This window comes from Nerophis ophidion, linkage group LG06 (genome assembly GCF_033978795.1).
Source record: "Nerophis ophidion isolate RoL-2023_Sa linkage group LG06, RoL_Noph_v1.0, whole genome shotgun sequence".
In the NCBI taxonomy this organism is placed as follows: Eukaryota; Metazoa; Chordata; class Actinopteri; order Syngnathiformes; family Syngnathidae; genus Nerophis; species Nerophis ophidion.
In genome coordinates this window covers 70,739,434-70,753,227 of record NC_084616.1, presented here as the reverse complement: position 1 = coordinate 70,753,227, position 13,794 = coordinate 70,739,434, and the positions used below count along the sequence as shown (strand labels likewise).

Sequence of the window (13,794 nt, the reverse complement as noted above, 5' to 3'; positions counted from 1 at the left end):
TGAGGGGCCAGTGTGTTAGCCTATGCAATACGGTGTAAAAAAATATATTGTTGATTTATTTTGAATTTTTTTTTTTTTTTTCTCTGTTCTATTTCCCCTTGTTTGTTACCTATTTTGTTTGTGATGAAACGGGGACGTTTCTAATTGAGGGGGGGACGTATGTAACAAACAGTTCAGGGTGTCCCTCCAGTGTTGCCGTAAGGCTGTGACGTAAGAGGTCTATATAAAGGCGGGTTGTTGAAGAAGGTGATAGATGGGTATGGAGATAGGTGTAAAGAAGGGAACAATAAAGTGATGGAGACCGGAGCTGCTCTCATGACTCCCTTTTATTATTTTATTTTATCAGTACCCAAATTATGCGAACCCAGGACACTCGGCTACATTATTTTTCAAATAAAGAAACAGCCTGCATGGCAGCTTTTTGTTAGTAGAGGAAAACATTGCAACATTTTCTTGTTACATTTCACCCGTTTTTTCCTACTTTTTACGTTTTTATGTATTTTTAAAATGTGCCGCGGGGCCGTTAAAAAAAATCACCTGCGGGCCGCACTTTGGACACAACTGGTACAAACTATGTGATTAAAATAACATACTGAAATGTAGCACACAATATGTAAATATTAGCTTTACACAAATATACATTACTATCATCAAACAAATACTGCTGAGTGTTGAAACTATTTCGATGTTGGAAATATATACAACTGGCCGCCATTTTAGGTCCTCCAAACATCCATTGAAACAGTGCACAAAAATCGTTTTTCAATAAACATCTTACTATCAAATTTAACCACTTTCCACCTTAATATTAAGTTACATAAACAAGTTTAACAGTTTACTTACAGACTTATCTTTTCCAAGGCTTGTAAGAACTAACACAACTTGTCTACTTCTCGATTGTCTCAACCCGGAAGTGACCAAACTAATGAGGTGTAGTATTTTCAAATCGCCACCAGGTGTCAGTAAGAGTCTACAATCAAATGGGCATAACAGTGACAGCATTATCATTGATAAAAATGTCATTTTTGCCTGTTTGAGCTGTAATTTGACCTCCTTAAAATGCTTCAAAACTCACCAAACCGGACACACACATCAGGACTGGCGAAAATTGCGATCTAATTAAAAAAAAAAAAAAAAAAAACTCAAAATTGCGCTGTAGCCCCCCCTAGGAATAAAGCACGGACAAAACTGCTCCTAGGAAGAAAACACAGACAAAACTGCTTGGAACGTCCGGTAGGAATGTTGGAGAGACATGAAAAATGTATGTAGGTCTCACTTAGACCTTCCATCCATCCATCCATCCATTTCCTACCGCTTATTCCCTTTTGGGGTGGCGGGGGGCGCAGGGGCCTATCTCAGCTACAATCGGGCGGAAGGCGGTGTACACCCTGGACAAGTCGCCACCTCATGGCAGGGCTAATACAGATAGACAAACAACATTCACACTCACATTCACACACTAGGGCCAATTTAGTGTTGCCAATCAACCTATCCCCAGGTGCATGTCTTTGGAAGTGGGAGGAAGCCGGAGTACCCGGAGGGGACCCACGCATTCACGGAAAGGACATGCAAACTCCACACAGAAAGATCCCGAGCCTGGATTTGAACCCAGGACTGCAGGACCTTCGTATTTTGAGGCAGACGCACTAACCCCTCTTCCACCGTGAAGCCTCACTAAGACCTACATTTTAATAATGTAGGTCTCACTTAGACCTACATTTTAATAATTGACATCCTTCAGCAAACATCAACAGGAAGTTAACAATTACCCCTTCAAAACAAAAGTTTTGTAAAAACGCGTCACCTTTTTTCAAACACAACAGAACAAATACCCAGAATCCAATGCAGCCCTAACTCTTCCAGGCTACAATAGGGGCCGGGGTTTAGGGCAGCGGGGGTATATATTGTAGAGTTAGGGCTGCATTGGATTCTGGGTATTTTTTCTGTTGTGTTTATGTTGTGTTACGGTGCGGATGTTCTCCCAAAATGTGTTTGTCATTCTTGTTTGGTGTGGATTCACAGTGTGGCACATATTTGTAACAGTGTTAAACCTGTTCATACTGCCACCCTCAGTGTGACCTGTGCGGCTGTTAATCAACTATGTCTTGCAATCGCACATTGCGTCCACAGAAGTCAAATACATCATATGACTGGGCTGGCATGCTATTTGTACAGAATATAGAGGACTGTAAAGGCAGTGTTTCCATGGTGTCCCCTTAAATTGAAGTTTGAGTGCACTGCAGGAGAATGATTGCCCGTGGAGGGGCACCGACAATCGGGGGTCTCCCGGATAAATCGAGGGTAAACAAGTATGACCCCTGATAAATCGAGGGTAAACAAGTATGACGCTGTGAACCGCCATCCGTATAAGACTCGCAGGCCGCACCAACATTAAAGTTTCACATCAAGGTGCGGGCCGCAAAATAAGGTCTCGCGGGCCGCATGTTTGAGACCCCTGGTTTAAAGCTTTTAAGAATGATCCGAGAAAAAATGTGGACAAAGTATATAATCAAAATGATGAAGTGTTTAATTTTTTTTATATATACTTTAATGATTCTTCATGACAAACAATGTCCATGAATTTATTTTTTTTGTCAGAAAGAACAATCAAGCATGGATGACAAATGGAATAATGCTTGTAACAAAATGAAAACATTATATAGAACATTTTAACATAATATCTACAGTGGCGTAAAATAAGTACAAAACTATTCTGTTTGGATGGGATTGTGCTAAAATCTGAATCCCCCCCTGGGATTAATAAAGTGTTTCAAGCTAACTAGGATACTACGAAATAAAGAAAATTACACTCAATTGCTAAACAGAATCAAAAACAACAGGAGAGGATCAATAACAATGACAATATGACCAAAGTAGCTGAAAGCTTTAATACCTACTAGAGCTGCGAATCTTTGGGTGTCCCACGATTCGATTCAATATCGATTCTTGGGGTCGCGATTCGATTATAAATCGATTTTTTCGATTCAACGTGATTCTCGATTCAAAAATGATATTTTCCTGTTTTAAAAGGATTCTGTATTCATTCAATACATAGGATTTCAGCAGGATCTACCGCAGCCTGCTAACATGCTAGCAGAGTACTAGATTTAAAAAAAAAAAAAAAGCTTTTATAATTGTAAAGGACAATGTTTTATCAACTGATTGCAATAATGTAAATTTGTTTTTACTATTAAACGAACCAAAAATATGACTTATTTTATCTTTGTGAAAACATTGGACACAGTGTGTTGTCAAGATTATGAGATGCGATGCAAGTGTAAGCCACTGTGACACTATTGTTCTTTTAAATTGTTTTTATAAATGTCTAATGATAATGTCAATGAGGGATTTTTAATCACTGCTATGCTGAAATTATAACTAATATTGATACTGTTTTTGATAATATTCATTTTTGTTTCACTACTTTTGGTTTGTTCTGTGTCGTGTTTGTGTCTCCTCAATTGCTCCGTTTATTGCAGTTCTGAGTGTTGCTGGGTCAGGTGTGGTTTTGGAATTGGATTGCATTGTTATGGTATTGCTGTGTATTGTTTTGTTGGATTAATAAAAAAAAAATTAAAAAAAAATTTTTTTTTGAATGAGAATCGAATCTGAAATGCACAACGTGAGAATCGCGATTCAGATTCGAATCGATTTTTTTCCCACACCCTTAATAACTACTGTTTAAATAATGGACCAAATCTGTTACAAACACACTTTGCTGAAGTAATCGTGGCCTCGAGATGCAGAAAACAGGTGGCGACGCCCACGTCAGAAGATGCTTTAATTATTGCCTAATAGCTTCTCGGGAAGCTTGACGCTTTCGGCAAAGCATCCATCATCCATCTTCTTCCGCTTATCCGAGGTCGGGTCGCGGGGGCAACAGCCTAAGCAGGGAAACCCAGACTTCCCTCTCCCCAGCCACTTCGTCTAGCTCTTCCTGGGGGATCCCGAGGCGTTCCTAGGCCAGCCGGGAGACATAGTCTTCCCAACGTGTCCTTGGTCTTCCCCGTGGCCTCCTACCGGTTGGACGTGCCCTAAACACCTCCCTAGGGAGGCGTTCGGGTGGCATCCTGACCAGATGCCCGAACCACCTCATCTGGCTCCTCTCGATGTGGAGGAGCAGCGGCTTTACTTTGAGTTCCTCCCGGATGGCAGAGCTTCTCACCCTATCTCTAAGGGAGAGCCCCGCCACACGGCGGAGGAAACTCATTTCGGCCGCTTGTACCCGTGATCTTATCCTTTCGGTCATGACCCAAAGCTCATGACCATAGGTGAGGATGGGAACGTAGATCGACCGGTAAATTGAGAGCTTTGCCTTCCGGCTCAGCTCCTTCTTCACCACAACGGATCGATACAACGTCCGCATTACTGAAGACGCCGCACCGATCCGCCTGTTGATCTCACGATCCACTCTTCCCTCACTCGTGAACAAGACTCCTAGGTACTTGAACTCCTCCACTTGGGCCAGGGTCTCCTCCCCAACCCGGAGATGGCATTCCACCTTTTTCCGGGCGAGAACCATGGACTCGGACTTGGAGGTGCTGATTCTCATTCCGGTCGCTTCACACTCGGCTGCGAACCGATCCAGTGAGAGCTGAAGATCCCGGTCAGATGAAGCCATCAGGACCACATCATCTGCAAAAAGCAGAGACCTAATCCTGCGGTCACCAAACCGGAACCCCTCAACGCCTTGACTGCGCCTAGAAATTCTTTCGGCAAAGCAAAGAAATGCAAATCAGCCCAACAAGTCGCTTGACAATTTGCAACAACAAACCTAAACATCCATCCATTTTCTATCGCTTGTCCCTTTTTGGGGTCCCGAGTTGGGTGCTGGAGCCTATCTCAGCTGCATTTGGGCGGAAGGTGGTGTACACCCTGGACAAGTCGCCACCTCATGGCAGGGCCAACACAGATAGACAGACAACATTCATACTCACATTCACACACTAGGGCCAATTTAGTGTTGTCAATCAACCTATCCCCAGGTGCATGTCCGTCCATCTGAACAATGTGATTATGACTAACCTAATGGTGGAACATCCATCCATGAATTGATTAACGTGGACCCCGACTTAAACAAGTTGAAAAACTTATTCGGGTGTTACCATTTAGTGGTCAATTGTACGGAATATGTACTGTACTGTGTTATCTAAAAATAAAAGTTTCAACCAATCAATCAATCTTATAACAGAGAACAAGATGCAAATTTTTCAACAGTGCGGCAGGCGGCCAACTTTCTGCCACCAAATGGTGTGAATGTTTAGAACATGTAATCATGCATTCCAAAGTCTCCAGTGTAAGGATCAACACCACACCTGTCATCATCATTAAGTTCACCAACAATAACAGCAAAGTGGCTTTGCTGAGACAGCGAGTCAAACCGAAAGGAACAAACGTCCACACCCATGTGCGCCTGACAAAACGCAAAGTTGACATCCCCAAGAAGGACCGCGGGTTGATGAAGCAGCGGAAAAATCCAGAGCACTTGCATTGCCAACTGTAAAATCTACATCAAGTTTAAATGGTGGACAGGAAGAAACCAAAGTACTTGTTGTTAAAGACTTTAAATACTGAAGATGACTTCATCTCGATTTAAAGGAGAACATTATCACCAGACCTATGTAAGCGTCAATATATACCTTGATGTTGCAGAAAAAAGACCATATATTTTTCCAACCGATTCCCGAACTCTAAATGGGTGAATTTTGGCGAATTAAACGCCTTTCTGTTTAGCCCTCTTGAAGCGATGACGTCAGTACGTGATGTTGCCTAGGTAATACAGCCGCCATTTTCATTTTTCCCAAACACATTACAAACACCGGGTCTCAGCTTTGTTAGTTTCCGTTTTTTCGACTATTTTTTGGAACCTTTGAGACATCATGCCTCGTCGGTGTGTTGTCGGAGGGTGTAACAACACTAACAGGGAGGGATTCAAGTTGCACCACTGGCCCGAAGATGCGAAAGTGGCAAGAAATCTGCCGCCAGACCCCCATTGAATGTGCCGGAGTGTCTGCACATTTTACCGACGATGTTAAGGCAGACATGGCACAGAGATGTATGGATAACCTGCAGATGCATTTGCAACGATGAAGTCAACGAAATCACAAAGGTGAGTTTTGTTGATGTTGTTGACTTATGTGCTAATCAAACATATTTGGTCGCGGCATGACTGCCAGCTAATCGATGCTAACATGCTATTTAGGCTATAGCTGTATGTACATTTGCAACTATATGACGTTTCCTTCCACCCACATTTAATGCGAATAAAACACTTACCAATCGACGGATTTAAGTTGCTCCAGTGTCACAAGATGCGAAAGTCCTGATCGTTTGGGCTGCATATTTTACCGGCGATGCTAACGCCATGCTATGGCTATGAATAGCGTCAATAGCTATTCGCTCAATAACTTCAGTCTCTTCTTCAATACTTTCATACTCCAACCATCCGTTTCAATACATGCGTAACCTGTTGAATCGCTTAAACCGCTGAAATCCGAGTCTGAATCCGAGCTAATGTTGCTTGATCTTGCTGTGCTATTCACCATTGTTTGTTTACATTGGCAGGACTGTATGACGTCACAGGAAAATGAACAGTGGCTTCGAGAGAGTGAAAATAAGGCACTTTAAAGCTTTTTTTTTAGGGATAATCCGGGATTGGTAAAATTTTGAAAAAAACTTCAAAAAATACAACAAGCCACTGGGAACTGATTTTTATTGTTTTTAACCCTTTTGAAATTTTGATTATGTTCCCCTTTAAAGGACATAAGATACAACTCATGAATACTTGTTGCATCTAAAGACAACAGCAACAAAAATAAAAGATTATGACAGATTCTACAATATTAAGGAATACATAACATTCCTTGACTAGCATTATGTGTTGAAATTAGAGATGTCCGATAAAATCGGCCGATAAATGCTTTAAAATGTAATATCGGAAATGATCGGCTTCGGTTTCAAAAAGTAAAATTAACGACTTTTTAAAACGCCGCTGTACGGAGCAGTTGCGTCTTCCACTCAGCAGCCCCTCCCCTCTTCCCTCTCCCACACACAACACAGGAGTTGACGACTGCAGGATGAGAAGTTTACTGGCGACGCTTGATGACTGTCAAGGTTAGTTTGTGACGAACCCCAAGATGCAGAGGAGGAGGCAGGCATTGAATAAGAAAACATGATTTAATTTAAATAATAGAACAAGAACAAACAAAAGGGTACTAACACAAAGCGCGCACCAGGTGGATAACAGAGTAAGGGAGCTAGCACGGGAGCTAGAAAACAAAAGGGAATTTAGCATGGAAGTTAGCAAGAATCAAGCAGGAAACAGAAGTCGTATATGTTATATAAGAACACACTTGGAAGCAGGGAACAAAAGGCAGTAAGCTAAAAACCGCAATCAAACATAGCTTACCGCAACGATGCATAGACAAGACAAGGTAAGACACGACAGGAGCGACAATACAGAAGTGACATTGACAATCCAATAATCCAGCGCTCGACTGGAGGACAAAACAGGTTGAAATAGGAGCGGGCAGATTGCAGCCTTTACTCCTCCGGGACGCTACAATATACAGGTAGGAAGGTTTGTGTCAGGTTGTCCTCCTACAGAAACCATATTAAAACAAGAATATATAAATCCTAACCCATTTTGTTCTATTTTTTTACATTTTTGAAAAAGATCCAAGGAGCCACATTTGGCTCTTTAGCGCCGCAGGTTGCAGACCCCCTGTCTAAGGGGGCGTGGCTTACTGCTGGTCTGCTTGCACAATGTCACTAAAATATTATTTGCTGGTACATATTTACACCATGAGTTTCTAGTCGGAGAATAAGTGTTGTGTTTGGGAAAATAAGACAAATCTCAAAGTCAAACACTTTGTTAGTAGAAGATTAGCAATAAAAGATGAAAAGCATGTCATACTTTGTGACTTTTTGTGGACGCAACAACAACACGATAGGATGAAAAAGGACACATTCAGTATTTATTTTTAGAGTGCACCCAAATATTGAATATACAATATCAGTTTTCCTCCAAATGTTTAATGATTGTTTTTTTCCATCCTTCTTGGAAAAATCGGACCAATCACAGCGACGCAAACCCAGGATTTTTGGAAGGCGCACGCAAGCCTTAAGGGAGGCTACGCAGAGGTAAGGGGCAAGATGGCGTTGCCTACGCTAGTTACGTGAGGCGAGAGTGTACACCAGGCAAATGCAAAAACAAAATACATCCGTCATCATGTCTTTCATATTGACTGTGAACGATAAGGCAAATTTCCCCAAAATCCCAAAAGAAGATATTTTGGTTTCCCCCACATACTGTAGAAAATCTTGTTCAAAAATTCTGCAACATCCAGAGGATGCTTAATTTATAAATCGCTATTTGAATAATGCTTGTTTTCAGAATAAACTACTTATTTCTAATTTAAAAGTCTGGCTAATTTCTAGATATGCAAAACTTAATTTTGGCTGTCTTATCAGGTAAAACTCCATCCATCCATCTTCTTCCGCTTATCCGAGGTCGGGTCGCGGGGGCAACAACCTAAGTAGGGAAACCCAGACTTCCCTTTCCCCAGCCACTTCGTCTAGCTCTTCCCGGGGGATCCCAAGGCGTTCCCAGGCCAGCCGGGAGACATAGTCTTCCCAACGTGTCCTGGGTCTTCCCCGTGGCCTCCTACCGGTTGGACGTGCCCTAAACACCTCCCTAGGGAGGCGTTCGGGTGGCATCCTGACCAGATGCCCGAACCACCTCATCTGGCTCCTCTCGATGTGGAGGAGCAGCGGCTTTACTTTGAGTTCCTCCCGGATGGCAGAGCTTCTCACCCTATCTCTAAAGGAGAGCCCCGCCACACGGCGGAGGAAACTCATTTCGGCCGCTTGTACCCGTGATCTTATCCTTTCGGTCATGACCCAAAGCTCATGACCATAGGTGAGGATGGGAACGTAGATCGACCGGTAAATTGAGAGCTTTGCCTTCCGGCTCAGCTCCTTCTTCACCACAACGGATCGGTACAACGTCCGCATTACTGAAGATGCCGCACCGATCCGCCTGTCGATCTCACGATCCACTCTTCCCCCACTCGTGAACAAGACTCCTAGGTACTTGAACTCCTCCACTTGGGGCAGGGTCTCCTCCCCAACCTTCAGGTAAAACTAACTAACTAAATGGACAGATCATTTCAATCATTTTTTTTAGTTTTTTCCCCCCACAAATATAGTCTTTTAATCTAATATTTTGTCAGCTCTTTTTTGCAGTACACATTTGCTCGTTCCAACCAAGTTAGAGGTTCATATTTGAATCTTTCTAAATGGAAATATACATTTTAAGACCGTTGTTTTGAAGCTTGGGGCTACATATTTATGTAACCTCCCATGAAGAACAACAGAAACCAATTGATTTGGATATATTTTTTATTTCTTGGTGGCTACTGAACTAAACGGTACCTTGAACCGTTAAAGTAAACATTGTACACATTTTAACTGTACGCATGTTTGAAGTAAACATTAACCATAACCATAAAGTTGGGCACCAGGGTTGAAAAAGTTAAGAGGTGGTGTTCTGAAGATGTGATGGACTGATTAGTGATCACGATCACAGCACGCTTCTTGGCCGCAAACAAAGGGGAACCTGGAGAAGCAACTTGAAGAGAACCATCGACCTAAAAAGAAAAAGTTGAAGCATGACACTACATTCAATTATAATTCAATTGCTTTTACTAATTATACTCATACCAGATGAAAAGATGTACACACAGTCTCCAAAAAAGGAAGATGAGAGAAGGTTCTGGAAATCAAAGGGGCTGCCGTCGGTCCAAGCATAGACTCGCTCCTGCAAAGGCAAAGTCACATTTAAACGAGAGAAATGACTGCATGCAATTTCATTTACAGCTTCTATGTCACAATGTTTGACATATTTTCATGTTAAAACATTATCAGGATCAAAGCATATCACCATGAAACATCTGACATGCATCTACTCCAATACTGAAAACCGAACAAAAGACAACTTTACTAGTAGTTGAGATTTTACCCTGACTGCATCAGTGAGTCCAATCCAGGCGGGCCGAAAACCGTTATTCCGAACCAGTTGAGTCACAACGGCATTTTTAACCGCATCGGTGATTGAGGCCAGATTCCCACCAAGAGTGTTGCATACTCTCTAATGGAAGAAACAGAAGGAAAAAAACAAATTAAATGTGTATTATGTAGAGGAATTTGTGACTTAATTTTGATTAATTTATACCATATTTGAAGATCTGTCAAAAAGGCTAAGAGGTCTGCTCTTTTCGTTTTTTTTCCATTCAGAACCAAGGGATATATTGGGTAAAATTCAGTTTGTGGGCACTGTGACCATTCTAAAAATTGTTATGAGTATTTGTTATGACTAGGAGATCCTCGATTATGTTGGTGCCAGGAGCGGCAAAAACAACTCGACCTTGACCCATGAGGAGTCATATAAAAAAGCCAAGCACCAAGAGAGATGATTTTTGCATGTTTTCGTTTGATTCAGTTTTCCTCTGGAGGACGATGTCTGTCTGCATATGGGCAATTAAATCCAAGCTGTACTTTTGATATTGGGTAAATAAAACTTTTGTACTTAAACCACTTTGTTTGCAGTTAAGTTTTGGACTGTTCCACTACAATTATAAGGGGATCTTGTCACATTCTGCCTGACAGTTGAGTTTTGTTTTGGTAAATCCATGTTTTGTGTTCCAAGTTTCCTGCATAAACTCCCTGTCTTTTATTTGGCAATTAACCTAACTAAAATGCTGGATTATTCTCCAGCGGAATCCACGCCATCGCTCCTGCGCCAGCACGACTACTCCTTGTTCCAAGTTATTATTTTTCTTTGTTTTTCCAGGACAAATGTAGCTCATTTTATCCATCTATTTTCTTTCACAATTGAGGTAGAAATTAAATGTTGATTCGAAACGTTGAATCTAATGTTTTACCAAACCTGGCAAATGATTTCCACGAATCGAAACACGAGGAACCACTTTTAAACAAGAACCAATATTAGATTCCCAGCATCTTTTGGCTCAAAAATGTTGGCAACCAATGTGCTAGATTACCAAAGACTGGAAAGTAAAAACTATTTTGTAGAAGTGTTGAATGAACAGCCAAAACAAATACATGACTGATTCTAACTGGTTTAGCGCTACGTCAGAACTGCAGTGTGAAATTGTTGCGTATTGTACCTCTGCATCAGAAAAAATCCTGGGATCATCTTGCACGATGTAACAGTGGCCTTCCACCTGAGTCCATCCCGGAGGACAACAATCTGCAACACAATTGTTATATGAGGTCAAAAAACCAGAAACAAATATTCAAAAATCCTCAGCTACCAACCTTTTTTTTCCTTTTCTACAGGCAAAGCCCACTGAAAAGAGCATTACCAAAACATGAACATGGCAATAAATGACAGAGAATATTAAAATGTTAAGTCAAGTTAGTCAGGGAGAATTGGACATACAGTTCCAGCTATCAGTCCACCGATCCCACAGAGGAGGAAGAGAGTAAACCGCATCTGTGCAAGGATAGAAAAATACAGTTATGTTAAAAAATTGTCACATGAAACAAAGTTGGACTAGCAAAGTTGTGTCGTTTTACCTTTGCAGTGAAGATGCTTCATGCTGAGGACGACTTTGAACCACCTTTTTATGTTAACTTGACACAGCCCTAGAATGTTCTGTATGTTAATTACGCAACCATTATCCGCAAAAACAAACAAACATTAAAGGCTTAATTTAATTAACTAATTGAGTTAAATCATTAAAATGTAATTAAGGTAGAAAACAGGTGCAGTCCAAATTGTTCACTTAAAACTGTCCAAACAATGGCCACTTGTGGTTAGGTGTGGCACTGACACATTTTAAGTTTATTTTTTACTTTAAACCATTCAGCTCTAATTAATGTGGAAACAGGTTGGTTAAGGTTAGGAGGCAGTTTTGGAAAGATTACATTTGTTATTGGTCCTGCGACGAGGTGGCGACTTGTCCAGGGTGTACCCAACGTTTCACCTGAATGCAGCTGGGATAGGCTCCAGCCACACCCACGCAACCCTAAGAGGGACAAGCGGTAGAACATGGATGGATGGATGAATTATAGTTATTAACGCCTTATTTTCTGTCCTCGGACCACACACGTTTCAATCAAATCTGGCACCTCTGGCGTTAGTCTCCCAGTAATAATGACTTCTTGCTTTGGTTGAAAGTTCAGTCTTGAAAAATTACTTATTTTAGAGATGAAATCCTGCATTTTTAGGGCGAAAAAGCGTCACAGTTTGCAGGAAGAGTAGCAGTTGTTGTCTGTTGTTTTTCTTCTTCTACTTCTTAGGGCTTAACCGGTGTTGGCAGTTCATTAACTTTTGAAGTGCAAGTTCACAACATATCGCCCCATACTTTGAGGCAGAGGTACTTGCTGCCTCATGGCCTGCCTTTTAGCCGCGGAAAGAAGCACGCACCCTCTCGCACGCGTGGAGGCACTTCCTGTGTCTGCCTCACTTCTCGTCTGCTGCTTTATTTTCATCAGTAAACACGGAATTTCCGCGATTTTGACCATGAAAATTAACACAGTACACAGGAACCACACCAAAATCACATAGAACGCATAGACCAGAAGATAAATGTTAAAAGTAATTTTATTTTATTACTTATTTTGTGAACATCTCATGGTTAAGCTTTTTACCCCTCCCACCATTTTTACAACGTTGGAAAACGTTTGCCCAACCAGTCTACATGTGCTTTCGACTGTGTCCCCCGGGAAGTCCTGTGGGAGTGCTCAGAGAGTATGGGGTATCGGACTGTCCAATTGTGGCGGTCCGCTCCCTGTATGATCAGTGTCAGAGCTTGGTCCGCATTGCTGGCATTAAGTCAGACCCGTTTCCAGTGAGGGTTGGACTCCGCCAAGGCTACTCTTGGTCACCGATTCGGTTCATAACTTTAATGGACAGAATTTCTAGGCGCAGTCAGGGCGTTGAGGGGATCCGGTTCGATGGCTGCAGGAGTAGGTCTCTCCTTTTTGCAGATGATGTGGTCCTGATGGCTTTAACTGGCCAGGATCTTCAGCTCTCACTGAATCAGTTTGCAGCCGAGTGTGAAACGACTGGGATGAGAATCAGCACCTCCAAGTCCGAGTCATCGGTTCTCACCCGGGAAAGGGTGGAGTGCCGAAATGAGACAAAGAATGAGTGGCATATAATACGTCTCTGTTATACATGTAATCAAACTACGGTGAGTTCAAGGACCGACAAAATTAGTAGGACAAAACAGCGCTCGCCAAATACTCTCATCAGAGAATCATGTTTAATATAAACAGTTGGATTTCTAACAATCAAGGAGGTTTGGGTCATGCTGTCCTCCTACAGAAACCCTACAAAATCAAAAATATATCTTATATATTTTTCTGTTTCCATACATTTTGGAAAACAATCCAGGGAGCCACTAGGGCGGTGCTAAAGAGCCGCATGTGGCTCTTTAGCACCGCAGGTTGCAGACCCCCGGTCTAAGAGAAAGAGAGCGTGGCTTACTGCTGGTCTGCTTGCACAATGTCGCTAAAATATTGTTTGCCCAAACATTTTACACCATTCATTTCTAGTTTGTAACCTGCAGAATCTACAACCTGTTCAATGTTTCAAGGTAAGTGGGACAGCATTATTCTTGATAATCGGACTAAAAATAGAGAAAAGAGAAGCTCATCCTCACGTATACGAATACAGACGACGGCAAGACATTGGGTGCGAAGGACGGCACGACAGAGTGCGACACCAGACAAGCCAACCAACTAAATAAACAAAAACGAAGC

The 13,794-nt window shown here is 41.9% G+C and overlaps 2 protein-coding genes across 2 annotated transcripts in view; both read right to left on the bottom strand.

The window, feature by feature from the left end:
* LOC133555192 (rho guanine nucleotide exchange factor 7) overlaps positions 1 to 13,794 on the bottom strand; it is a 61,112-nt gene that overhangs the window by 15,286 nt on the left and 32,032 nt on the right. The window lies entirely within an intron of this gene.
* Positions 9,385 to 11,663, bottom strand: LOC133555194 (ladderlectin-like). The gene is made up of 7 exons (XM_061904764.1): positions 11,602 to 11,663; positions 11,465 to 11,518; positions 11,341 to 11,371; positions 11,190 to 11,272; positions 10,022 to 10,150; positions 9,724 to 9,820; positions 9,385 to 9,650 (listed from the first exon to the last, which is right to left on the bottom strand). The coding sequence occupies exons 2-7, from the start codon at positions 11,516 to 11,518 to the stop codon at positions 9,571 to 9,573; spliced, it is 474 nt and encodes a 157-aa protein (XP_061760748.1). The 5' UTR covers positions 11,602 to 11,663; the 3' UTR covers positions 9,385 to 9,570.

Excerpts from the sequence above, each read along its gene's own strand:
- LOC133555194 (XM_061904764.1), bottom strand. The coding sequence starts at position 11,518 with ATGCGGTTTACTCTCTTCCTCCTCTGTGGGATCGGTGGACTGATAGCT. Across the intron at positions 11,273-11,340 it reads TGTAGAAAAGGAAAAAAAAG|ATTGTTGTCCTCCGGGATGG; the intron begins GTTGGTAGCTGA and ends ATTGTGTTGCAG. Across the intron at positions 10,151-11,189 it reads GGATTTTTTCTGATGCAGAG|AGAGTATGCAACACTCTTGG; the intron begins GTACAATACGCA and ends TTCTTCCATTAG.